Genomic DNA, 27,437 nt, shown 5'->3' on the forward strand with positions numbered 1-27,437 from the left:
AAATTTCTGAAATCATGACTGAGTCATTAAAAGTCAATTTTTTTATTTGTTCAGACAAATGTATTTGTTTTAAATGTAAACATTTAAAAATGATAATCAAACTGAACACTTCAACAAATAAATATTATTATTGTTTCCAATTAAATGCTGAAAATATGAAAAAAAGGAACATAAACTTACAAAAATACTAAAATACATGTTCATTTTTGCTTACATTAATACCAAAAGAACATCGGCAGACCTCAGTGCAGTTACTGAGTTTTTGTGAGTTGGGCTTTATCCAGGAAAACTATGTACATCACTAAAATAAAGGTGGTTTGCATACAGATTGTTGCTTTAAAAAAAAAAATCACATCATCGACTACTAGTTGTAGATTCAATTCCGTGTTAATACCAAAAGTAAACATGGTAGAAATGGCAACTTTTTGTTTGACTATCCAGCTGCCACAAAAATTGTGTGCAGTTGTTCTCCACTTGCTAACCCGCAGTGACAATTTGAAATTGTGGCGTCGTCGTGTTTTATAAAATATATATACTTCTTTTTCTCACTTACGCACAACAAAGACATATGCCCATGTGGGCAAAAGTCCAGATGTCCTATAGTCTTAAATCTACAGTTGGTCAGAAGTACTTTATGTGTCCGTGACATTTTTTGTTGAATACGGAATTAATGCAAGTATGAACATTTCTTTACAGCAACAAAAGCTTAACATTTGCAGGTCATAAACAAATAATCGAACTGAATCTAGCGACAGCCCTGACCTCTCTCATTGTTCCTGCTGTGCCTGTTTAGCACATAATCTGTACACAGCTGTACACAACTGAAGCTTTTCTTCAATGATTACAATCATTGTGTATCCCCATGAAAACCAGATTGTTCACCCATAGACCCAATGAAAATAAGCAGAGAAAAAAATGCATATTTTCGATTACAACAAAAATCTACAATCTCTTTTTGACCTGATGTCTGAGGGCAGGTTCCTGTATAAAACAGCAAAAAAGGGTTGTTTTGCTGAAGGACACGCTGAAAAAGAAAATGAATCCTAGTCTCAGGACATTGGCCTGCCAGTTAACCCTTTCAGGGACAGTTGTCAGTCACGGTGGACAGCTAGGTGATTATTTCTGATCATGGTTATAAAAATATTCTATTTGCGAAAAGAATCCTGATTCAGGTTATCTTAATTATTGCATTAAACAGTTAAGTCTTTCATTGTATCAAAATTTACACCAAGAATTAAAATTTCCCCCCTTAACAACGGATGAAAAATAATTGAATATGCTGGTAAAAGGGAACCTTGAAGGAATGTGCTGGAGAAAGATCAAAGAGTAGCAAGTGCAGGTGTATCTAATATTCTGGCAAGTGAATGTGGAAACATAAGGAAAATAGTGTCGCAATTGAGATTCAAGCTCCATATGTCATCCAGTTGCCAGGAGTTTCACTCATGTTAAACCGTGGACATGGAATACCAGACCTCCGAGTAAAGTACAGTGTATCACAAAAGTGAGTACACCCCTCGCATTTTTGCAGATATTTAAGTATATCTTTTCATGGGACAACACTGACAAAATGGCACTTTGACACAATGAAAAGTAGTCTGTGTGCAGCTTATATAACAGAGCTGATATATATATATATATATATATATATATATATATATATATATATATATATATATATATATAATTTATTTATTTTCCCCTTAAAATAACTCAAAATATAGCCACTAATATCTAAACCCCTGGCAACAAAAGTGAGCACACCCCTTAGAAACTACGTACATCTCTAAATGTCCAAATTGAGTACTGCTTGTCATTTTCCCTCCAAAATGTCATGTGACTCGTTACTGGAGTGCTGTACGCATTGCTGCAGAAAAAGAAGAGGTGGGGGGTCAGCCTGTTAGTGCTCAGACCATACGCCGCACTCTACATCAAATTGGGGTTCATGGCTGTCACCCCAGGAGGAAGCCTCTTCTGAAGACGGTACACAAGAAAGCACGCCCGTCTCCTCAGACCATAGGACATGGTTCCAGTAATCCATGTCTTCAGCAAACTGTTTGCGGGCTTTCTGCATTAAGCTTTATGCACAGGCAAACATGCTTAAGAAGAGAATTTTTATGTGTTCCTCCCATGTGAAAACATCTCTGTTCAGGGCATATTGCACACCCTTTAACACCGCTCACCTGTGGAGCAGGTACTTAGCTAAGTCCATGCACAGGCTAAATGTAGCCTATAATGATGCTTTGAAGCTGTTATTGCTTGTGCCTAGATGGTACAGCGCCAGCCGATTATTTGTAGGTTCTGGGTTACCCACCTTTAAAGCGCTATTAAGAAATCTGATGTAGAAGTTCATGTGTCGATTAAATGAATCTGAAAATAGTATTTTAATGAAAATAACGAACCCTACAAATGGTTATAGATTTAGGTCAAGCATGTGGCGCCATTGGCGTAAAAGCCTGTTTGTTGTGCTCAGATAGATTGTACCCTTTCAATGTTCTTTCTTTTCTAGTTTCTGTTCCTGTTTTTTCTTAAGTCATTTTTTTCTGTTGGTTTGTGTACTATGGACACCTTGTGTGACTCCTGAATAAAGATCATATATAATCTTAATCTTGATTCTCTGCATGACAATAGGCACATAAGGCCTGGACAACAATCCACCGTGTGTGTGTCAGCCTGTCACTGTGTGGTGTGCTTCGACCCAAGAGCTCCAGCCAGCAACATTATAGATCGCTATCTGTGCTGCTCTTCCGTCTCTGAACATGGTCCTGAGGTTCCAGTGTTCGATGTTCAGTCTGTATTTGGGGTTCGCAATGTACAGTATCTTGAGGGGGCTAAGCTCCCCGTTGGCTTTCACTCACAGCAGTCATGCTATCCCTGCTCCTCTCTGGTTGTATTGTTGATTGATGTCCATAGTTTCTGTGACTTTTTTTTATTTTTTACAGGAGAAGGTGGTTGGCCTTCTGCCCAATCCCCGGACTTGGAGGACGAGACATGTGCAGTCCTCTAGCAGCACACCCGGGGGTCGTGCCTCTTCGCCATACAGTCCTAGTGCGAGGTAGAACCTTTTAAGATGAATAGAACTTGAGTTTTAATTCAATTTTCCTATTTCATTTGATGTGGTTCTGTAGTTTTGTCTGAAGAATGTTAAAATGTCTTATTTGGATCAATGAATCCCGTTTAAACTAAGCTGTGACCTCATTTACTATAGTTTCTCTCTGTATTTCTGTAAAGGCTTTGTTAAGTTTCGGATGCAGAGAATTAGGAAAACAACAGCATTATGCTTTCTGGTAGCATGAGCTGGTTGTGCTGCCTGCTTTGCAAGCAATGTAGCATTATTTTTATTTATTTTTATTCTTTTTTTTCCAGTTTTTTAACCCAAGCTCTGGCAGGCAACAATGTCAGTCTCGCTGTGACTTGATCATAGCATCATCGTCATAACTCTGTATCCTTGTCCAGTATACATCACCTCACATCACATCATGTATGCCTCCATGGTGCACGGGGATAAGGCAGCATGAACTCCTTATTTGCCTCAATATGATTTTGTCTTTGGTGTGCAAATTTGGTAGGATTTGTGGACATCAGACAATTAGAGTGACAAAGGTCATGACTGCATACATCCACTAGCAAAATAAAAAGAATAAGAAGACTGGGTTGATTGTTTTTTAACAGCACCACTATTGATAACAGGTTTCATTGGCTTGAAAAAAAACATATGGATGGCACAACCTATGAAAAAATCGGTGCACAGTTCTGGAAAAAAAAAAAAAAATGCAAAATAAATTGTCCATTTATTACACGAATAAATATACAGTAACCCTTTTATTGCATTACTTTTGACATACTTTTACACTTCCTATATACAGTGAGGAGCACAAGTATTTGCACCCATTGTGATTTTACAAGTTCACCCACTTAGAAATAGGTGGAGGTCTGAAATTTCAATCATAGATGCATTTCGATTCATAGACAGTTAATCTAAAAAAAAATCCAGAAAGCACATTGTGTGATTTTTTTTTTTTAATAGTTTATTTGGCCGTTTGGGTTGCTTTTCGGCAATGGGGACAGGACAACTGTGCTGTATAAAGCAGAGGATGAACGATGAAATGTATGGTTAGATTTTGAGCTACAACCTCCTTCCCTCAGTCAGACACTTGAAAATGAGTCATGGCTGGATCTTCCAACATGACAAGTTGACCAAGGAGTGGCTGCGTAAAAAGCATATCAAGGTCCTGGCGTGGCGTAGCCAGTCTCCAGACCTCAAGCCAATAGAAAATCTTTGGATGGAGCTGAAACTTTGTGTTTCTCAATGAGAGCCTCGAAACCTGACAGATCTAGAGAAAATCTGTGTGGAGGAATAGGCCAAAATCCCTGTTTCCATGTGTGATATCCTGTTGAAGAACTACAGAAAGCGTCTGAGCTCTGTAATTGCAAACAAAGGCTTCTGCACTAAATATTAGCACTGATTTTCTCAGGGGTAAAAATTGTTATGAACCCCAGTAAATTACAAACAAATTATTGAAAAAAATCATACAATGTGAGTTCCGTTTTTTTTTTTTTTTTTTTTTTTTTTTTTTTTTTATGTCTCTATAAGTGTAAATGCATCTATGATTGAAATTTCAGATCTCTACCTAAGTGGGTGAACTTGCAAAATCACAAGGGGAATAAATACTTCTGCTCCACACTGTATGTTATCATGGGAAAACCTCAACCATGTGAGACAGAATGTGGGGAAAAAAAACACAAAATCACATTGTTTGATTTTTAAAGAATTTATTTGCAAATCACGGTGGAAAATAAGTATTTGGTCAATACCAAGAGTTCATCTCAATACTTTGTTATGTACCCTTTGTTGGCAATAACAGAGGCCAGACGTTTTCTGTAACTCTTCACAAGCTTTTCACACACGGTTGCTGGTATTATGGCCCATTCCTCCATGCAGATCTCCACTAGAACAGTGATGTTTTCGGGCTGTCGTTGGGCAACACGGACTTTCAACTCCCTCCACAGATTTTCTTTGGGGTTGAGATCTGGAGACTGGCTAGGCCACTCCAGGACCTTGAAATGCTTCTTACGAAGCCACTCCTTTGTTGCCCTGGCTGTGTGTTTGGGATCATTGTCATGCTGAAAGACCCAGCCACATCTCATCTTCAATGCCCTTGCTGATGGAAGGAGATTTTCACTCAAAATCTCTCGATACATGGCCCCATTCATTCTTTCCTTTACACAGATCAGTTGTCCTGGTCCCTTTGCAGAAAAACAGCCCCAAAGCATGATGTTTCCACCCCCATGCTTCACAGTGGGTATGGTGTTCTTCGGATGCAATTCAGTATTCTTTCTCTTCCAAACATGAGAACCTGTGATTCTACCAAAAAGTTCTATTTTGGCTTCATATGACCATAACACATTCTCCCAGTCCTCTTCTGGATCATCCAAATGCTCTCTAGCGAACCGCAGATGGACCTGGACATGTACTGGCTTCAGCAGGGGGACACGTCTGGCACTGCAGGATTTGAGTCCCTGGCAGCGCATTGTGTTACTGATAGTAGCCTTTGTTACTGTGGTCCCAGCTCTCTGTCGGTCATTCACTAGGTCCCCCCTGTGTTTTTGCTCACAGTTCTTGTTATCATTTTGACACCACGAGGTGAGATCTTGCATGGAGCCCCAGATCGACGGAGATTATCAGTGGTCTTATATGTCTTCCATTTTCTAATAATTGCTCCCACAGTTTATTGCTTTACACCAAGCGTTTTACCTATTGCAGACTCAGTCTTCCCAGCATGGTGCAGGTCTACAATTTTGTCTGTGGTGCCCTTCGACAGCTCTTTGGTCTTTGGTTGATTTCTGTACACCAAGGGAAGAGTGAAGAGTTACAGAAAATGTTTGGCCTCCGTTATTGTCAACAAAGGGTACATAACAAAGTATCGAGATTAACTTTTTGTATTGACCAAATACTTATTTTCCACCATGATTTGCAAATAAATTCTTTAAAAATCAAACAATGTGATTTTCTGTTTTTTTTCTCCATATTCTGTCTCTCATGGTTGAGGTTTACCCATGTTGACAATTACAGACCTCTCTAATCTTTTCAAGTAGGAGAACTTGCACAATTGGTGGTTGACTAAATACATATTTGCCCCACTGTATATATATGTATATATATATATATATATATATATATATATATATATATATATATATATATATATATATATATATATATATATATATATATATATATATACAGTACTGTATATTTTTATTATATTATGTATATACGGGATATACTGTATGTATATATTTTCCTCAAGTGGAAGCTTCCATGATCCTAATAAATTTAACAATTAAAAAAAATGTATATATAGTACTGTGCAAAAGTTTTAGGCAGGTGTCCTATATATATATATAGGAGATATATATATATATATATATAGGAGATATATATATATATATATATATATAGGATATATATATATATATATATATATATATATATATATATATATATATATATATATATATATATATATATATTAGGGCGTTAACGCGCGGTAATTAATTTTTTAAATTAATCACATTAAAATATTTGACGCAATTAACGCACATGTCACGCTCAGACAGTATTCTGCCTTTTGGTAAGTTTTACAGCAAGGCTTTTTGTGCTGTCTAACAGCGAACTCTTGTGGTCGCTTTGCGACATGGTTTATTGTTTTCTTGCCAGTTTAATATGGCTGCACGATGTCTCTGTTGTGCTTATATGATCCTTGGACAAGATTTGTCCGTAAGTATGGTTGTTGTAAAGAATGTACATATTATGTTAATAAGCGAAATGTTATATTTTTTTGTATGAGACGCTTTTTGTTTATGTTTAGTTAACCTGTATAACGTGCTTAGCTAACGTTGTTGCTAATGCAATGCTTGTGTACTTTTTTTTTTTTGTAGTTTTACGACGGTCTAAAGAGGACAATGGTTTGAGGCCATTTTATTAATAAATCAGATAAAAAAGGAAGAAGTCTGATTATTAAGGCGTCGTTCACTAGCTGTCTAGCTTTAGAAAAAAGTAGAAGCTTCGGAGTGAAGATAGCATAGACAGATTTAAATGACAGTAGAGTGAAATGCCCATTACAGTCCTTATGTACCGTATGTTGAATGTATATATATCCATCTTGTGTCATATCTTTCCATTCCAACAATTTGTTTTACAGAATATATATATAATTCACGGAAAAATATGGTATATTTTATAGATGGTTTGAATTGCGATTAATTGCGATTAATTACGATTAATTAATTTTTAAGCTGTAATTAACTCGATTAAAAATTTTAATCGTTTGACAGCCCTAACATATATATATACACACATACATACATACATACCTATATATACATATATGTTTGAAGCAGCTCGAGTGAATACCATCCATTCTGTTTTAAGGGTACACGTTTTCTTTTATTAGTCGTCTGAATGGTTCAAAAAATGTGAGTCCGAATGGTTAAAAAAATGTGATTTTGTTGGGACTGACCAACATTTTGTACAGCTTTACACGCTACTTGTCACGGTTTTTTGAAGCACTGGTATATGTGCCTTTCGCTAAGAGACCCAGGGTTGTGTACCGAAGTCCATTTGTTATTTACCATTGTTTTATTATTTTTATTATTTTATTTTTAATTTCTTGCTTGTGTTGTGTTGTTGTGATTTGGACATTGAGTGTTGATAAAATCTATATATTTATCTATATACGGACCATATACAGTACATATATATATGTACTGTACATATATATGTACTGTATATATACAGTACATATATACATATATGTATATATACATATATGTATGTATGTATATACTAGTATATTTATAATCACCAAATTTATGTCATTGTCCTGTTTAATTTAAAATGTTCATTGTTTGATGTAATTATTAGATATGTTATTTTATATCACATTTCATTTGTAATTGTCATGACAACCATGATCAAGTTTGGGCAAATATCAAAAAGTATAATAATATCAACACATTATTTGCTCCCAACTGATTGAATAATTTAGGATTTAATAATAAAAAAAATTTGAGGGGGTGCATGCTTTGCGTGTTTTGTTGCCATGGCAATGCTGGAATGAAGACTACCTGTCGATTGTCTTGGAAACGAAAACAAATGGGTTCTGAATACACGTCAAGGTCACACCTTTGCATCATGTGCACCTGCATTGGCAAGTGCACCCAAAGCGGCTCGGCAAAATCGAATCTTCATTTGTGAGCGAAAACAAAGAAGGCAGATGGCCAATCAACAGCAAATATGGAAAAAAAAAAAACCTACTAAAGTCAGCACTGAAACATTTAAAAAATGGTTTGACTTACATATCTTGTATGATATATCGTAAGAATATAATGATATTCTCAAAACAATCACAATGTTATTTTTAAAGGAGTTTTCAGGAAAAAAAATTATGTTTTTTAATTTTTAATATTTGCTATAGCATGTTTCATAATTATTTTTTTAAATGCTTGTATGCGATTATTTTAAGAAAATGACGATATTGTATTATTACTTGTCATCTTAAATACAATGTAAAAAATTTGACAACTATTACAATAATATTTGTAGTAAAATACCAATCATAAATTAAAATCTATTAATACTATACATTACAGTAATTATTATTACTATTATTATTAATGTTATTCAGCGTTAAAACGGTTTAAAAATGAAATACAACAAATCAAATTTAGAGAGAAACATTGTTGATTTAAAAAAGGACCAGTAATTATCTTGCGACTGTCCTGGATTGCTAATAAGAATTTGTACAATTAAAAAACATACATTTTGGTCTGATTTATTAAAAACAAAAACAAAAAAGAAAGAAAACAACCACATTTCGGACAAGGGTAAAATATTGCCTTCGTTGACAACGTTAACGTATAAACAAGCGCATACAACACTGTAATGTAAATCATACTTTATACATCTTTACATAAATCAATACAATATTTTTCTCAGAAGTAATTCCATAAATAAACACCGCTGTTTGCTTCTTTAAGAGCAGCGTGCCTCGGCAAGAAAGTGCAAATGGAAGTAGTGTATTTATTAAAAGGCGCAAGGAGCTGGGTCTTAAATGAAGTCAAGGAAACAGGTTTAGTTGTCATAATAATCACGGCAGCGGTTTGGTTGCAATGATTTTTTTTTTTCCTTAAAGTGCAGTTGAGTTCATTTTCAGGGAAGTGTGACAATTGATACGGTCATTTTACTTGCGTAAAGTAGAAATAATTGACGGTGTTCCCAGTTTTGCGCCCGTCTGTTATAGTATCCATTCAAAAGCAGGCCTTTTACAAAACAAGAAATACTAAAAAGTTGAAAAATATAAATAAATAAAAACAAAAACACAAACCTGTTTTCATCACTGCAAAAAAAATATACATAAATAAAGAAGACATAGGCCCAAGTCATGAATTAAAAAGCCGACGCTAAACAACTTTGCAATTTTGAGTTTAAATATGTTTTATAGATCTGGTCTCATCACAGCATCACGTGATTATCATACAGTCGTTATGGGCAACATTAAAAATGGAGGTGACTCCCTTTAAGAGCAATAAACGTGTCACTGGCTGGCATGATCCAACGTTTTATAAATAGGTTTTGGGGTAAAATAGGAATGGATCATATTGTTGTCTTTTTTCTAGAGCTTCTCAGTCGTTATTCTTGCTGGATTCGGGTTCACTTTGGTCGTCGGTGAAGCAGACGTCAACGTCGCTGTCATTGTCGCTTTTGAGCTCGGCGTCCTCGAACAGGCCCGCTTTGTCATCCAGCTTCTTGACGCTCTGGCCTGGGTGTCTGGACTTGACGTGCCGCTCCAGATCCCTTCTCCGGACGAGAACCTTTCCACAGAAGTCGCACCTGTAAGGGGTGTTGCCCTCCGCGTGGAGTCGAATGTGCTTGTTCAAGTTGCTGGGGTCCCCGAAGGGCCTGAAGCACACTTTGCACTTGAGCGGCTTGTACCCAGTGTGAGTCCTCATGTGGATTTTCAAACCGTATTTCCTGGAGTATAGTTTACCGCAGTACAGACATAAGTGTCCCTTTTTTGGTTTGCCAGTGCTTGCGTTGCTGGTGCTGCCCGCGGGCAAGGGGTCCAGTCTGGTTCGGTTCTTCTCCGTTGCGATTTCGGACAGCTGTTGCGTGTGCATGGCTATCTCCCGGTCAATGTTGGTGATCGTGCCTATATCTTGGCTTAGGGAGGGCGCGCCAAAGTAGGGCATGGACTCCGGGTACTTGAGAAGATTGCTGAAGTGGAATTTTAGGGGGTAATAGGGAGAACTGTAGAGAAGTTCTCCGTTGTAAACTGTGAAAGGCATCAGTGGGATGTTACAGTCCGCACCGTAAGTCTTAACACCGTCAAAGTTGGGCAGGGAGAACCTTTCAAAGTGGAGTCCCGGGTGCATGTGAGGGTACCGGGATGGGGACAGCCCAGCGTGAACTCGACTTTCGACGTGTTTGAAAGCCGACGTTTCCTCCATGTGCGGGAGTAAAGGGAAGCCTCGGATGGCGTTGCTACACGGCACCATGTTAGAGTCGACTATCCCTGCAGGCGCGCACTTGGCCGCAGGACCTCCGTTTATCGTCGGCTTCATGTTTCCCATGAGTTTGCCGAACCCCAAAGAGCCTATTTTGGAGCCGGCATCCTCTCGATGCGCGTCGCCGATCGGGATCTTCGCGACGCCGGTGGGCTTGAATGCGGAGCGCACACCCGGATGGAAGCCCATGGAAGTCAGCATCGAGGACGCCGTGCCGAGGCCGAGAACGTGTCCTTGGTTCCGGGACGAAGTAACGCTCATGTCCAGGGCTCTGTCCTGTTCCTCGGAGCTGTTTTTCTTCATCAGTCCGGCTTTCCCTAAGAAGGGGGAGGCCAATGACCTCCTGCTGGAGTCAGAGATAGAGATGTTCTGAGAGCTCCTGGGCGAAGAAGACGTGTTGGGGATGTCTCCAGATTTTGGAGACCTGCTGAAGGTCTCCGTACCTCTGGCTTGCTCGTTGCTCACAAACCCGCGCCCGTTGCTCAGGGCGCAGTGGAAGTGGACGTGGGCTTTGAGTGTGTTGGGGTATTTGAAGATTCTCCAGCAGTACCAACATATGTAACGCTCCTCGCCTACATCAAAGACACATACAACAAAATTGGTAAACTTGACTTTGCCTGTTGCAAAATGTTCATAAATCAGGGAACACTTATTGGATCCTAAATGGAGGTTTAAACTAATGTACACTTATTAATATCTGTTTTAGATATGATTTGTACAAGAATATGTTTTACACATAAATGAATTACTATAATAATACAAATAATAACAATAATAATTATTATCATAATAAAACAAGGTGCAGTAAATTTACAATCGCATTGCTGAAAAAAAAAAAACATCTCTAATTGCTGAATTAATGTAGTTCTAAAAAACTAAAATGTACAATGACGATTATAAACAATCAATAACAGTCTAACAGTGTGAATTTTATCGGATCAATATTATCTTTTTGGCCTAATTTAATCTCAATTTTTGAGCCAGAACAAACATTCATCCTGCAACTCGAAAAAAATTTAATTTTGTTAGATTGTACAATTTTTATTAAAGGACAATTTTTCATGAAAATTCGAGCCAATCGAGCAATAGGATCCGGTTCCGGGAGATGCAAAGGGTGACGGCCAGTCATCTTTTTAATGACTCCCAGGCGAGTATTCAGAGGTTGATATAGATGTAATGATTTTGTAATCCTCACCCGGGCTATTGTTAATGGACCCCATCAAAAGAGCAAACGCCCAGCCCAATCTGGCGATGCATTGAAGGCTCTACTTTTCCTCTCTAGGCTCTTTCCCGTGGAAGTGACAGCAGCTGTGGCTTGAAATCGCAAGTCTGCTTAAACAATGACGCTGGCCCATCTGTTGACGCCTAATAATAGGAGCCAGCGTATGTCCAGGAGCGAATGCACGGTGTGCTGGGCCCGGGAATCAGGGCAATATACACCCAACATAAAAGTTAGCATTCATTAGGTCACAATACCTTAACGCACCCACTTAATTTACCGTGAAGCACTTGTTTTTTTCCCCCAATTTATTTGCTTTTGAATAAATGAATTTTAATGGCACAGTGACATTCGTTAACCCCCAACTGAATCAGCGGCCTCCTTTTTTGGGGGGGCTGCTAAAACTTTCCAGTTTGTGATTAGAATTTTTTATTCCAAAATTTCAAAGACAGTAATTAGTGCGATCTATCATCCATCACTTTGACTTCATTTGCATCGTGAAGCTATATTTTTTAATCGTTTTCAAAACTTAAAAAAAAAACAACATTTGATTATTGCAAACTGCGTATATTGGTTTGATAATCTTTTGTTTATTTTTTAAACGGATTAATGCCAAACGAGCGCTGGTGTTTTGTTTTGATTAAAGGGATTCACACTAATCCCTTTAACACCAACACCATCATCACAATAGTTTAACAATCCGGGTGGAAATAGCCTTTTAATGATGTATTTTACTTACAATTAAATAGGAATTTTTTACATGTAGCATTATCACTTTTATATAAATGTTCATATTCTGCTTTAAAATTAATTTGATCGGACTAACAGCAGAGTTCCTTTAAATATGTTTTGCATGCCATTTTCCAAAAACGATGTATGTCAAATGCACCAAGTAAAGATGCAAACAGAAATCAGACTGATTTTCAAAAAAAATAACTTCAATGGGATAGACATTTAAAACTATGTTTTGAAAATGCTGCTTAGGGAAAATGACAATATTTATTTGATTTCCATCCTGTGAGATTATAGAGGCAATGACTGATAATGGCAGTACGTAAAAGCGTCCTGATAAGCAATATTAATGTTGATGAGATTTTACAAATTTACCTTAAAATTTCTCTGAGTTATTGAGATTTGAAAAGTTTTGTTTATTTGTCTTGCCTATGAGTTGTCCTCATCTATATTAATTCCCAAATTGGTGGTGGGGGGTGGGGGGGTCAACACGAGTTTTGCTTACCTTTCTCATCGTGCGTGGGGGTGGCCGTCGTGGGCATGTCGTACCATTGCGCTAAAGCATTAGAGTACCAAACATTGAGTTCTTCACCTGCAGGAATTTCTCTCATCACACGGTAGAATATCTTTAATATGCAAACAGGAAGTAAGAAAGTTAATTGAAGGGCCTAAATTAACATTGATGATCCAAATTATGAGTGAATATTTACCTGCCCGCCTGGTAGGTCAGACACGGCCTCTAGATTTTGTTCATGACTGTTTCTGGCGGCCCGGATGAATCCGATCCAATCTGACACGGGACAGCCAGATTCATCCACGAACTCTTCTCGCACCAAGCGAATCTAATGTGGAGAATAAAATATTATTAGAAAAATATACCCTCGGATTGAAACATTTTGAGGGATTTATTTCCTATACTTCGTATTTTCTATCTGTTGCGATATGTATCAAAATCATCACTCATAAACGTGTGTTATTTGGCACCTTGGGGTGCTGGCGCTCACGCATGAGGCTTAATGCGTCTTTATCCGCTCTGCTGATAATTTCCTAAAGTGAATGACACACAGGGCTAATTGAGTTGATATGGGAAACGAATTTGAAGAGTGTCAAAGCGTTTTTAAACTGTTCAAGGATATTAAAGATTCAAGCGTGACATTTGACATGGAGATTTCACCTGATGAACGCCCAAAGCCCGGGGCCACGCATTTAGATGCATCAATCACTACCACTGACAGCCTCAACAATAACTGGGTGAGCCTCCAGAATCATTTATTGGGGCAAATTGTTATCTATTGTTTCTCAATAATAAGACTTTGCCAATTAGTTATTTTCAAAGGGCCTAAAAACATCAAGACTGCAAAGTGAACGGGTTTCCATTAAAAAAAAAAAATAATAATAACACATTGGTTTAGTACATACTTAATTTCTAGATTAATTTTTTTCATCACCCCGAGCCTCAGTGACATCTTTCCGTGGCCAGATTCCATTAAAATTAAACAAGTCATCGGGATAACAGGCCCGCTAGGCAGGGAAATGTGAGGATGCTGAGGGCATGAAAGCCGCACACAGCAGGCCGGCTCGCCCATTAGAACGGTTAAGTAGACGCCCAGACTGACAAGTTGGCCACTTACTGGGTGCAATTATTTCCACCCTGACAGGCCAAACCGATTAATAAGGGAGATTGTTCTTGACAGTGTTTCTAAAAATATATATATATAATAATAATAATAATAATAATAATAAAAACAACTCTTCTCATTTTAATAGTAAACCAAATCGATTCACAATTTTAAGCATGATATATATATTTTTAAGGAGGTGATAAACATTAACAAAACAAACAAAACAAAACAAAACTTGCTGGTAAAATGCAACGGTACCAAGTGATTATAACGAATGCCTCCCATAAACGCATGAGCGAGCACGTCATTTTTCAAAGTTACAGAAAAACAGAAAAAAAAACTATAAATAAAATGGAAAAAAAAGTTACAGCAATTTTTAAGTTACCTTTTTCTTGGGTCCAACTTCTTTGCGGTCTGACAGGTACTTCCCCAATTTCAAGACGCCAGGTACCGGACCTATCCGGAGCCCGGCTGGAATTCCACAGTCTGAAACCACACTGACGGTGGTGGACGCCCGGGTGGCTTGCATTGCGTGGGGTGAAATCAGAACCATGAAGGCTGATGGAAGCCAAGTGAGATGAGATAGTGCAGAGAAGAGGGTCCAAGAAAGAAGAGGAGAGAAGGACCGGCCCTCAAAGTGATGTGGTGGCGTTATGCACCCCGCTTTTCTAGTGATGGGTGCATGCAAGGTAACCCCCTCCACCGCCCACCAACCACCCCTTTGACCACCCCCTCCCGAGCCTGGGATGCGAGTGTGGCTCAGATAGGAGGAGAGTGGTCCTGAGTTTGCGGCGTGCGCGCGCGCGCGTGTGTGAGTGTGAGAGAGCTGGGCAATTCCAGCAGCTGTGAGGACAGTGGAAAACGCACCGGCCTGCATGGTCACATGGAGACTTTCCCTCACCCCGCCGCATAATGAATTGCTCCAAACTGGTCAAGAGACACAAAGGGCCAGGCGACCTTCCCATCCCCAAAATCCAATTTGTCAAGGGCAGAGAAAAGGGGGTCCATAATCAAAGGTCCAGAGCAACCATTAATCCTCAGCATGTGTCTTTGTCCTCCAGACAGTTCCGATATTTTAACTGACAAATCCACTGTATAATTTATCCATAAATCCTCATCCCTTTCCATTCTTTCCATTCAAGCCAGTTTTTAGGAATCAATGCCTACTTTAAATCTACTCTGCCGGCATTCTTTAGGCTTTTATATACTTCAAAGCAGAGTATTCTCGTCCTCCTTTGTGTCCTTAGCGAGACAAAAGGATCAGGGAAGTTTCGAGGACTTGTTAACTTCTATTGACTCTCGGCGTGTGCCGGCTTGAGATCAGACAGGTACTGAAAAGGAAGAACCAGCAGCCGGAGGAGAAGCGGGGGGAAAACCTGAAACGAATCGCAGCGTCTTCATCATTTTGGCTTACACAAATTATTGCACTTGTACTTTGCATTTAACAATGCACGTTGAGAGAGAGAGAGAAAAAAAAACTCAGTTACCCTGCAAATTTAGCAGGTTCAGCAAACTTACTATACTAATATATACATAAATTAGTATACATACATACATACATACATACATACATACATACATACATACATACATACATACATACATACATACATACATACATTGATACATACATACATACATACATACATATATATGCCTCCTTAATAAATTAATATATAAATATTAATACACATATACATTTATAATTTCTATAACAGCTTTAATTATTATTAATAATGTTACTATAAATATTGCAAGGTCAACTTAAAAAAGAATCACATAAAAAAAAAAAAAACATGTTGCATTATTTATCGTTTCGTGCAAAAAAGCAAAACAAAAGCCGTCGAGATAGAGACGTGCATATTTTTATTTTGTGTTAAACGTATTGTTGTTTCTGGACAAATAACATACTGTATTATTCAACGTGTGCCACGTGTGTTGATTGGTGCAACAAGAAACCGTGGGCGAGTCCTTCAGCGTACGAAAATGTTGACATTTGACCTGTACACTTGGAAATATTCGGATTCAATGCAAAATCAGGATGATAATAAAATAATAATAATGAAAAAATAAATAAATTTAAAAAAGGAACATTAACAATACTTGCTTAATCAGTCATATTACATTCAATTGAAATATGCATTGGATGTTTATGACTTTGGAGGTGATAGTGCATTAAACCATAAAAGTGCATCGATCTTGGTCTTTGAGTGAATGCGCAACCTCGGCCTTCCAGTGTTGCGCCTACCTCCTGTGCGCGCCTCCACTCAAAGACACGCAAACAATTTCATCAATAGATGAAATGTTTGCGCCTGGCTGTGTTGGGGGGTTATTTATTAACGCATCGTTTTTTTCCCATTGGTTCCCATCTGCGTCGTGTGCTGTTAAGCTCTTCACTTCTCCACTATATCTCATTTATTGTTTAGGGTATAGGACTTTATGAAAGTCACTACAGTGTGCATGCAGATGCCAACAAGAAAAGTCAAATGAATGACTGTGTCCAACGTGAAAGGGGCTTGGAAGCAAATGGGATGGAAAATTAAATGAATTTAAATGGTTTGACCAGCGGTATTGTCTTCCGTTTTTTCGTAAGAAAAAGAAACATTAATTACATGGTCAGATCTTTATTCTATGACAATATTGTGGAGTCAATCAAGAGAAGCAACATTGTAAAGCTATTTAATTACGACCTGGGAAGAGCTGGATTATTTGAAGGGGAGAGGAAGGTTTTATGGTTGCTTAAGCCTGGCTCTTGCCAGTACCTTTTTGGATGTTTTACTATAAGCGGCGGGGCTCTGATTTAACTGGTTGGCCATTGATGAGCCATGAATATATAGAGGAACAACCTGTCTCCAAAGCAAGGCGTAAAAAGTGAGAGCAATGCCCCACCAGGGATCTCCATTCATGCTCACTGACTACTTGAGCGGTGCCAAGGGTTCACCACCACCTCTCCTGGACTGGTTTCAATGGCCCACTATTTAAGACCTCTCAGAGCTCACAAGAAAACACATTTTTTATGTCGACCCATAAAACTTTGTTTGGCTCCATTCAACAGGGCCCAATCATTGTCTCACTTTGCAATGCGCTCTATTTCTCAAGGATTCCCACGTTTTAGAGGTGGCTTTATTTAAAAAAAAAAAAAAAAAAAAAAAATGAAGGAAATTAATTATTTCTCTTCATGGAATAGGACGTTTTCGCATACATCAGTCACACCTTTCAATGGAGAACAGCTCACTCACTACGTTGCATTGAATGCATCATTTTTCTGACAAGACCACGCACGAATTCAAAGACTTTTGTTTTGAGTGTTTCCCCCCTTCTATTTATACGCCCACACTGGTCGCACCGGTTGTATATCCCTGAGAGTATAAGGGAAAGATGCAAGATGCAACATGGTCCGACCAGCTGCTTAATGCGGGTGGGACATTAGAGACCCCCGCGAATAGTAATTGAGCTTGTATGGGACTCCCACCAGGTGACACGATTGGGATTTTAACCCAGACTAATATTCCAAATCTTATTATAGAGTATGCAAATATTCACAAAGCTGTTCATGTGTGATTTCATTCAAAAGTTTGGGCCATCAAAAGTCTCTGAAAAGTTTTCTCGCCGGGCTTTTTCAGTCGCATTTCCCGGGTTCAAACTCACTTTGTCTCGCATGAGGAGATGCGGACAAAAGCGTGTGAAGTCCTGTGAATTGATGTGTTTCGGTGTACCTTATAAATTCATACCTTTTCTCACTCGAGCGCCTCAGAAAGAAAGTGTCACTCAGGCCGATTCTCTCTGGTGTCCGACGCATTTAGCAGCACATCCATTTAAGCCGTTCATTCCACAGCAAATATATGCAGGCAGGACCGCGCATGAATAGAGCAGCGTGTCAGCCGACTCTAATTGGGATTTAGCCACCAAAGCATATGCACAAAGTGACTGAAGATCACCAGTTTCTAAGAGAGTCACAACTCTTGCCCTCCTTGATGAATACACGCAGTTACTTCTCTCTTCTCAGAGTAAAAACTGCTTTTTCGCCGCAGGATGAAGGTTAGTGACCCAGTTGAATGTGCGGCGTGTTTCTGCAAAGCAAAAGTCTAAGAAAAACAACTAATGGCAAAGAGCACATTTCTAACATATAACCCATTGGCCTATAAAGAACCCGATGTTTTACGGCTTTTATCTGACGATATATCCATTGTTGTTTTCTTAAAACCCTTACATCATGCAGCACACGGCCTGAGTCAGAAGATATATATATGTATATTTATTTATTGTATTTGTTTATTTACCCACCTCTAAATGAATACAATCCTAAGTAGTTTTTTTTTTTGCTCATTATACCAATATTTTAAGACTTAAAAAATAAAGTAGAACAAGAATAATATTTTTTTTTTAAATCATTAAAGTAATCATATTCTATAGTGTAACGCAACATATATTTAGTAGTAGACCTACTATTTGTTCTTTTAAATATGAGATATTTTTCAAAGGGTAAAAAAACATCTTTTGTCATTTGACACGAGTAGAATAATAAAATATAATTAAATAATGAAGACTGATAAACGATATGCATTTGTGTACATTTAAAGTATTCACGACTTATTTTGTTTATCTTTTATAGGAATATCTTAATTTTATTTCTGTCTTGAGATGTTGGAGCATCGGCATTGAAGATGGAGAGGCACCATGGAGAGCTCCGCTCTCGGCTCAGGCACACATCGCACAAACGCATGTATGCACACACACTGACACTGTTAATTATAACAATGATGAATTTCATCGTTCCCTTCATTGAATAATAGCGTCTCTAATCTCCTTAAGTCAAGCCCAAACATATATGTTCATTTATGCACCCTTCAGATTGGATGCACATTGATTAAATTGTTATAACAAAATGTGATCTAATAACATGAACTTCCCCTCATAATGAGGGCAATTGACATTTCTGGGGTTGAATTAATTGTCCCCTGCAAGTATGTATATGTCTAAAAAGCACTGAGATCTTGATAGTTATGTATGAACTGTATAAGTAAAAATACGTATTATATAGTGGACCAGATGGTACATAATATAAGATCAATAACTGAATTTTTTTCTTTTAAAATTTGCTTTTGTTGAAGCGGACAGTCCATACCTTCATTTTTACCTTTTATAGTCTTTATTCAGTGGAGATGGTGTCATGGAAACGCTTGTTACGTTTTAGTTCTGCTTTTATTAAAGGTGTCAGATGTGTTCTAACCCTTGTGGAATTGTCATTATTTACATGTAGTTCTCTTTCTTATGGAGACACATTAAAACTAAGAGTAAAATTGTGCAATGCACTATGAGAGGCAGGAAAAATGAATGGTGATGCCCTGATGTTTTCATTTTAATTGACCAATTTGTAAAACATTATCAAAACATGAGAATAATAACACTGTTGCATTTCTTTCCTCACTCAAATGGAATTGGTTTGTTTCATTTCTCTGCTACAAGCCCCTAAATAAGATATTGAGCATGTTTGGCATTTGCTGGCCAAATGTGATCGCTCTCAATCAGCAGCAGAAGGAAAAGGTGTGGATTTGGATGGAATGAGGACAGGAAACGGCTGTATGCTGTCATTTGGTTGCAAGGATAAAATTTGACCGATGGAGTCTTGGGCCCTCCAGAAAGTGTCAGGTCAACTGCCTCAACCCTCAGGTGACTCTTTTTGAGTTGCACACTTCTCTTTTACTTGCTTTGCCTGCCTGTGCCCTCCCGGTTGGATCTTGTGAATAAAATGAAAATGCATTTAGGATTTAAAGACACATATAATATCTGTCTTCCTGTCCATAGCTATATCTTGGTAGATGGAAGCAAGGCAGTAAAGGACTCTTGATGACTTTATTTGAGGCAAAAGTGGGGGTGTAAGTCATACAAATGCTTAAAGAATGAGGTCACTGTTCCAGACATATGCATATCTATACTCTTGTGGGTCAAGGTCTGATGCCATAGTAAAAGGTCATGGTCTTTGGCTCAGGAGCAAAGGTCAAAGGTCATTGTCCAGACATAGGGGTTAGGACAACCGGGCGGTTGGAGGTAAATGAGTGGGTGAAAGAGAGGGTCACTTGGGATGTCTCGCTGTTTGGTCAGTCATGAGTTGAATTAAAGGCGTTGCTTATTCTTGATTGTCACCTGTCACCATGTGATACTTATCTATTAAAATTATGAAAAGGGGAAGTCATGGAAGCAGGTTATAAGTGTGACAAAGACTGGCGTTAAAGGATGATGATGTATGCTAGCCCATTTAACAAGTGACAATTTATACACATTGGATGAGCCAGACAAGGTTCAATGTGACTTGGGAATTTTGTGTACTACATCCTGGATTTGTTGCCATTAAACCACTGAATACTTAGAAATTGATCATTCACATTCATATTTCCCATCTGTGGAGAATAAAATGATAATTTACTGGTTTTTGAAAATCATTACAGAGCCAACTAGTTATTTTTACTTTATTTGTGCTTGCATATGAATGCACAGTTTTACACTAGAACGGAGGTGGGGCTACGAGTGTGAGAGGCTACCTCTTAAATATTCATTTTCGAATTTAAAAAAATTCCCCATTTATCTTTAAGTATTTGTTATCCTACCATAATTCGCCACAATCTGTCTGTTTGTCTGCCTGTCTTTATTTGGAGACATTCATGGTCGTCAAAAGTGCTAAGACGGTGCGTCCTATGCAGGGGAAGAACAAGTTCATATTTCTTACGCCATTAGTCAAGAAATGGCCTCAAAATCTGTTAAAAAAATATATATATATTAATATATAGTATATGCAAATAAGACACAAAAAATGATTTCCATCTTGACCACTCGGTATCGCCATTAACACCGGAACCAACCGGCGCCCGATCTGTAAATATTAGCTGTGTGTGACCATAATGCTGCGGCCGAAAGGACTGAGCCCCCAGCCGGGGGTAGGTGCTCTATTTATAATAGTTAAAGATTTTCATCTATCTGCAATAGCTAGCTACCAATTCAGGGTGTACCCTGCCTCCCGCTCAAAGTCATCTGGGATAGGCTCCCGCATTAATACATGGAAGGATGTACTGTATATTCATCAGTGCAATGACACTTGATGTTCACGATTTGATTCAACAATGATTTTAAAAGGTAGGCAATAGATACATGTCAATATGACACACTTTTGTCCGTTGAAAATGTTCACATTTTCTAATGATCACTTCAATAACATCCTGAAAATAATATGTCATAATCTCCAATCACTGGTGAAATATTTTTAAAATAGGCCTGCGGGCTTCTTACTGTAGGTGGCTGTTAGGTGTGCCCTGGGTGTTGTGTTTGTGACCCCAGTTCTAAAATAGTCTTACACAATGAGCATGAGCAGACATAGAGTAAATCAGCGTGTTAGGGTGAAAAAGGAGCTGAGCCTGAAGGCAAAGCTCTCAATTTAATGTTTAATCAAATTCCTACCCTCAAATGTGATCACTGTCTCGTGACTGAAAGAACAAGACTGTGGATACAAGTGGCCGAAATAAGTTTCCTCCACAGGGTGTCAAAATTCTCCCATATGGATAGTGTGAGAATGTCGGTCATCCGCGAGGGTCTCAGTGTAGATCCACTGCTCCTCGGAATTGAGAGGAGCCAGATTAGGTGGCTCGGGCATCTGGTTTGGATGCTCTCAGTACAACCCTAGTGAGACAGTATGCAATACCAGGAGGAGGCCCTGGGAAGACCGAGGACATGCAAATAAGATCATGTTTCCTGCCTAGCCTTAGCCCATTGGGACGTGCTCAACATCTGCTTACTGGAATAGATGCTTTTCCAGATAGACTAACATTTTTGTAGAATTTTTACAGATTTGCCAGGCATGACTAAATGACTTCTTAACTTTTCCAATGAATGCCAATATTGTGTCTTGATCTGAAAATGTGTAAACGGAAGCAGAGATCTAAATATAGACTTCACTAGCTTGTTACAAAATCTTCAATCAATCAATCAAATTTATTTATAGAGCCCTTTACAAAACCTGAAAGGCCCTCAAAGTGCTTTACAACAAAACACGGCTCAAAATAAAAGGCAGGAAAAAATTATACAATGACATTAAAAAAAAAAAAAAAAAAGACAAAGACAGCGCATCACGATAAAAGTCCAGCAAATAAAACCGATAAAATCCATAAACATTAAAAGCCCTTAAACAAATAAAACCAGGCTATCCTAATCTGTATAAAAAGCGAGTCTAAAAAGGTGTGTTTTTAACCGAGATTTATAAAGGCCTAGATCCGTAGTGGTGCGGATTTTAGGGGGAAGGCTATTCCAAAGCCTGGGGGCAGCAACCGCAAAAGACCGGTCTCCCCACTGTTTAAGTTTCGACCTCAAACACGTAAAAGAAGCTGGCCGGTCTTTGTATTCCTCCCATTCCAAAAGCTACCATGATGTCAGTCTCGGGTGGAAGCACTTCTCAACCATCATGTATGTACAGTGGGGCAAATAAGTATTTAGTCAACCACTAATTGTGCAAGTTTTCACACTTGAAAATATTGGAGAGGCCTGTAATTGTCAACATGGGTAAACCTCAACCATGAGAGACAGAATGTGGAAAAAAAAAAAACAGAAAATCACATTGTTTGATTTTTAAAGAATTTACTTGCAAATCATGGCGGAAAATAAGTATTTGGTCAATACCAAAAGTTCATCTCAATACTTTGTTATGTACCCTTTGTTGGCAATAACAGAGGCCAAACGTTTTCTGTAACTCTTCACAAGCTTTTCACACACTGTTGCTGGTATTTTGGCCCATTCCTCCATGCAGATCTCCTCTAAGCAGTGATGTTTTGGGGCTGTCGTTGGCCAACACGGACTTTCAACTCCCTCCTCACCCCGTGGCGTCAAAATGATAAAAAGAACGGTGAGCAACAATCCCAGAACTACACGGGGGGACCTAGTGAATGACCTACAGAGAGCTGGGACCACAGTAACAAAGGCTACTACCAGTAAAACAATGCACCGCCAGGGACTCAAATCTTGCACTGCCAGACGTGTCCCCCTGCTGAAGAAAGTACACGTCCAGGCCCGTCTGTGGTTCGCTAGAGAGCATTTGGATGAACCAAAATAGAACTTTTTGGTATAAACACAGGTTTTCGTGTTTGGAGGAAAAAGAATACTGAATTGCACCATACCCACTGTGAATCATGGGGGTGGAAACATCATGCTTTGGGGCTGTTTTTCTGCAAAGGGACCAAGACGACTGATCTGTGTAAAGGAAGGAATGAATGGGGCCATGTATCGAGAGATTTTGAGTGAAAATCTCCTTCCATCAGCAAGGGCATTGAAGATGAGACGTGGCTGGGTCTTTCAGCATGACAATGATTCCAAACACACAGCCAGAGCAACAAAGGAATTGCTTCGTAAGAAGCATTGCAAGGTCCTGGAGTGGCCTAGCCAGTCTCCAGATCTCAACCCCATAGAAAATCTGTGGAGGGAGTTGAAAGTCTGTGTTGCCCAACGATAGCCCCAAAACATCACTGCTCTGGAGATCTTCATTGAGGAATGGGCCAAAATACCAGCAACAGTGTGTGAAAAGCTTGTGAAGAGTTACAGAAAACGTTTGGCCTCTGTTATTGCCAACAAAGGGTACATAACAAAGTATTGAGATGAACTTTTGGTATTGACCAAATACTTATTTTCCACCATGATTTGCTAATAAATTCTTTAAAAATCAAACAATGTGATTTTCTGTTTTTTTTTCCACATTCTGTCTCTCATAGTCTAGGTTTACCCATGTTGACAATTACAGGCCTCTCTAATATTTTCAAGTAGGAAAACTTGCACAATTAGTGGTTGACTAAATACTTATTTGCCCCACTGTAAGCCTGTAAAGATATCTGATATCAGTGTCGACAGTATGTACAAGGGCAATTTTTGCTTAATATTCCAATGCATGAACCATATCCTTGTCTGGCTCCTCATCATTGCAACAGTTTATCATAAATGAACCAAAAGATGACATAGTTTGCCCTAATGTGACATGCAATACTGGATGTCAAAAAGTCCAAGGGCTCCTAATAATCGAAATGGTCACAAAGAAAATAAATCTGATTGCCTAGCAGTTGTGTCAGGCCTGGCACATTGTTCTGAAGCATTATGACCTTCTTCCAATGTTTAGTCATTGTCTTGCAAAGGTGGCATGTGTGTGCCAAAGAATTCGAATGGGGCATATGCATTCCTAAAATATTTTGACAGATTCCTGCTATTAGGCTCAGTTTTTGTGGTCTGCACAAACGGACCCACTGCTAAACAACGGAAGGAGACATTTTAGACCGGGTATTGACAATTTCACTGACGTTTGTAATTAGTTCATTAAAGACACTTCATCGTTCTTATGTGTATAGTGGGTTGTCTTTCTTTGACCCACGTTTGGCTGGCCATCCAATCCATGTTGTTTTCTGTTATAAAAATACAGAACAGTTTTTTTTAGAGCTGGAATGGATTCATTACACTTTATGCAACATGCAACTAAACTTATTACATATCGCCGTCTATTTTGAATTAATCTGTTACAGTGTTTTTATCTAATAATTTGGTGTTTAACAACAAATAATTTTATATTCATAGTTGTGTCAGAACCAGTGACACTGAATCTAATATTCTTATATCGTCTCCCGTATTCATTTTTCAGTCTGAACTAAAAGAAATCAGCCTCACTTTTCCAATACAATTCCTGCTTTTTCCAATTTCACACCTGTGGAATCTTAAACTTTTGAACCAAAGCAGACTTAACACCTTCATGTGATGAGCTGTGGGTTACTGAATTGCATAGATGCTGTAGGACCCAAGATGCCATCTTCTCTACAGCTTGATAGTAGCTACATCGGCACATTGAATAAGACATCGCTCCCTTTATCTACACTAAGGTTTCACCAGGTTCACACTACCACTGAGGTTGCCACTACGGCACTGGGTGTTAGACATACATGAAGACCAAACCCTGGACAGTCAGAGGAGGGTGTAGATGCAGAACTGATGTGATCTGCCCTGATGGGACGAGGGACTTTAATTGAATGCCAAGCAGAAGCTGGAGGGTGACCTGATGAGGGCAGTGGCGGAACAAAGAGCCCTTGCAAGATTTGACACAAATTAGTACTTATTAGTCTGCCTGTTTTCAGCACATTAAAATGAAGAGAATGCAGAAATGCAAGAAAAAGAAAATGGAATTAACTGCTACTGAGGGGAAAGAAGGAGGTAAAAGATGGGGGTGGGCGAGTGTAGTCTGAATTTTACAGTTGACATGGCACAGTGATATGAGGGGAGAAAATAGTGGTCAGGCCTGCTCAGGGGGATTATCTATTGTTACCTAAAGTATTACTTGATCAAACATTAACTGCATACAGCACGCAGTCCTCGGAGCGGTCCTTTGCATATAGCAATGTACAGCATCATCCATGGGGTTAGAATATCACGGATCAGATGAGTGCCAAATTATGAAGAAAAAAAAATTGAATTGTAACAATGCCCGATAGATTTGCTAGTATGTGTACTGGACTGTCTCAGAAAATTAGAATACACAATATTCTAATTTTTTGAGACAGTCCTTTGTATATATACAGGACTGTCTCAGGAAATTAGAATACACAATATTCTAATTTCCTGACTGTCTCAAGAAATTAGAATATTGTGTATTCTAATTTCCTGAGACAGTCCTGTATATATACACAGGACTGTCTCAAAAAATTAGAATATTGTGTATTCTAATTTCCTGAGACAGTCCAGTATATACAGGGGTTGGACAAAATAATGGAAACACCTAACATTTTGGCATCATAATCATTGGTCATGACTGTTAAAGAGTGGCATTAGGAACATTCTAATAAAGTTAAGCATCTTGTATGGCTGGCACAGTCCCCCGACCTCAAAATTATTGAGCATTTATTTATGATCAGTTTTAGACATTCAATTAAGACATTGATTTCCACCGCTATCATCTCTAAAAGAGACAGAGGGTATTCTACTTGAACAATGGCTTAAGATTCCTTTGGAAACAATTCACAAGTTGTATGAATCAACACCTAGGAGAATTGAGGCTGTAATTGCTGCAAAAGGCGGACCTACACCATATTAAATGATGTTTTATAAGGTTTTTCCTATTAATTTGTCCAACCCCTGTATATTTAAAATAACAAAACAAATGCTAAAACACAACTATATTATTGTTTGAGATTAGGAGGTCAGACTTTCTTCCACAAAGTTTTTCATTCACTTCGGGAAAGTTTATTTCACTATACTTTGACCTGGAATTTTTGCTGCCATTTGTAACGTTTGATGAATTTCATTGGTTTTTATCTTCTGGTATCAACTCTCCAGTTAAGTTTCTGAAATGTCTACATACTTTACAATAGATTATCATAAATTACTCTTTCCATCTTGAAGTTATGTCGTGTGAAAAGTCGTTTTTGGCTATTCTTTACAAATCTCAAACTTGGCATTAACTGTAGCTATTTTCCTGGATCAATTCATTTGTAGTCTCTCTGGAGCCCTCCATGTTTTGTTATGCTAAATTCATTATGACAAGGTTGTATTGGCTAAAATTTGTCCGCAGGTGGATATTGGTTTTTAAAATCTTCTCCTGGCTTGACAAGTCAGTCATATAAAGTTTTGTGCATTTTATATTGGCTATAAGTATAAATGCAGTTATTAAAGCAAAATTGGAGAAAAAAATCTTCATCTGTTACAGCACACATGAAGAAGCCAAAATGAGTTTCCTCCCCAGGGTGTCCCTTAGAGATAGGATGAGAAGCTCAGTCATCCAGGAGGTGCTTGGGGTCGAGCCGCTAGTCAGCATCTGCCTTGGGAACGCCTTGGGATCCCGCCAGAGGTGCTGGTTGAAGTGGCTGGGGAAAGGAAAGTCTGGGCTTCCCTGCTAAAGCTGCTGCCCCCGTGACTCGACCCCGGATTAAGCCGTAGATAATGGATGGAGGAAAAAAAAGACATTGGTCAAACATTTGCTGACACTGCAAATACAGTAATCTGTTGAGATACCTCTGCCTGGGTATCCGCCCTGCGCACCGACGCGGGTCGCTGGCTGGGTGTCGCCTGCTCTGACGGGGGGTCCTGCCCTGCCCTGGGCTTGGTGGGCCAATTGGGGTTCCACCATGTGCCGTGCCAGTTGTGGGGCCACGGCGGTGGGAAGGTGGCGCGTCCCCTTATCACATCCTTGAAGGCAGGTTGATGGGGGCGCGGATGGCCCGGGGGACCACCCTGGATCCCGGGGGGGTGACGACGGCCCATGCGGGAGGAGGGACGGGCTGAGTTGGCTCGCCCCCCAC

The 27,437-nt window shown here is 38.9% G+C and overlaps 1 protein-coding gene across 1 annotated transcript; it reads right to left on the reverse strand.

Annotated features, from left to right (window-relative positions):
- Positions 1-8,769: 8,769 nt before the first annotated feature.
- prdm13 (PR domain containing 13) lies at positions 8,770-14,771 on the reverse strand. The gene is made up of 4 exons (XM_057834687.1): positions 14,525-14,771; positions 13,228-13,359; positions 13,023-13,143; positions 8,770-11,138 (listed from the first exon to the last, which is right to left on the reverse strand). Exons 1-4 carry the CDS (start codon positions 14,690-14,692, stop codon positions 9,685-9,687), a joined length of 1,875 nt encoding a protein of 624 aa, XP_057690670.1. The 5' UTR covers positions 14,693-14,771; the 3' UTR covers positions 8,770-9,684.
- Between the last annotated feature and the right edge of the window lie 12,666 nt (positions 14,772-27,437).

Source organism: Corythoichthys intestinalis, chromosome 4 (genome assembly GCF_030265065.1).
Source record: "Corythoichthys intestinalis isolate RoL2023-P3 chromosome 4, ASM3026506v1, whole genome shotgun sequence".
Lineage (NCBI taxonomy): Eukaryota > Metazoa > Chordata > Actinopteri > Syngnathiformes > Syngnathidae > Corythoichthys > Corythoichthys intestinalis.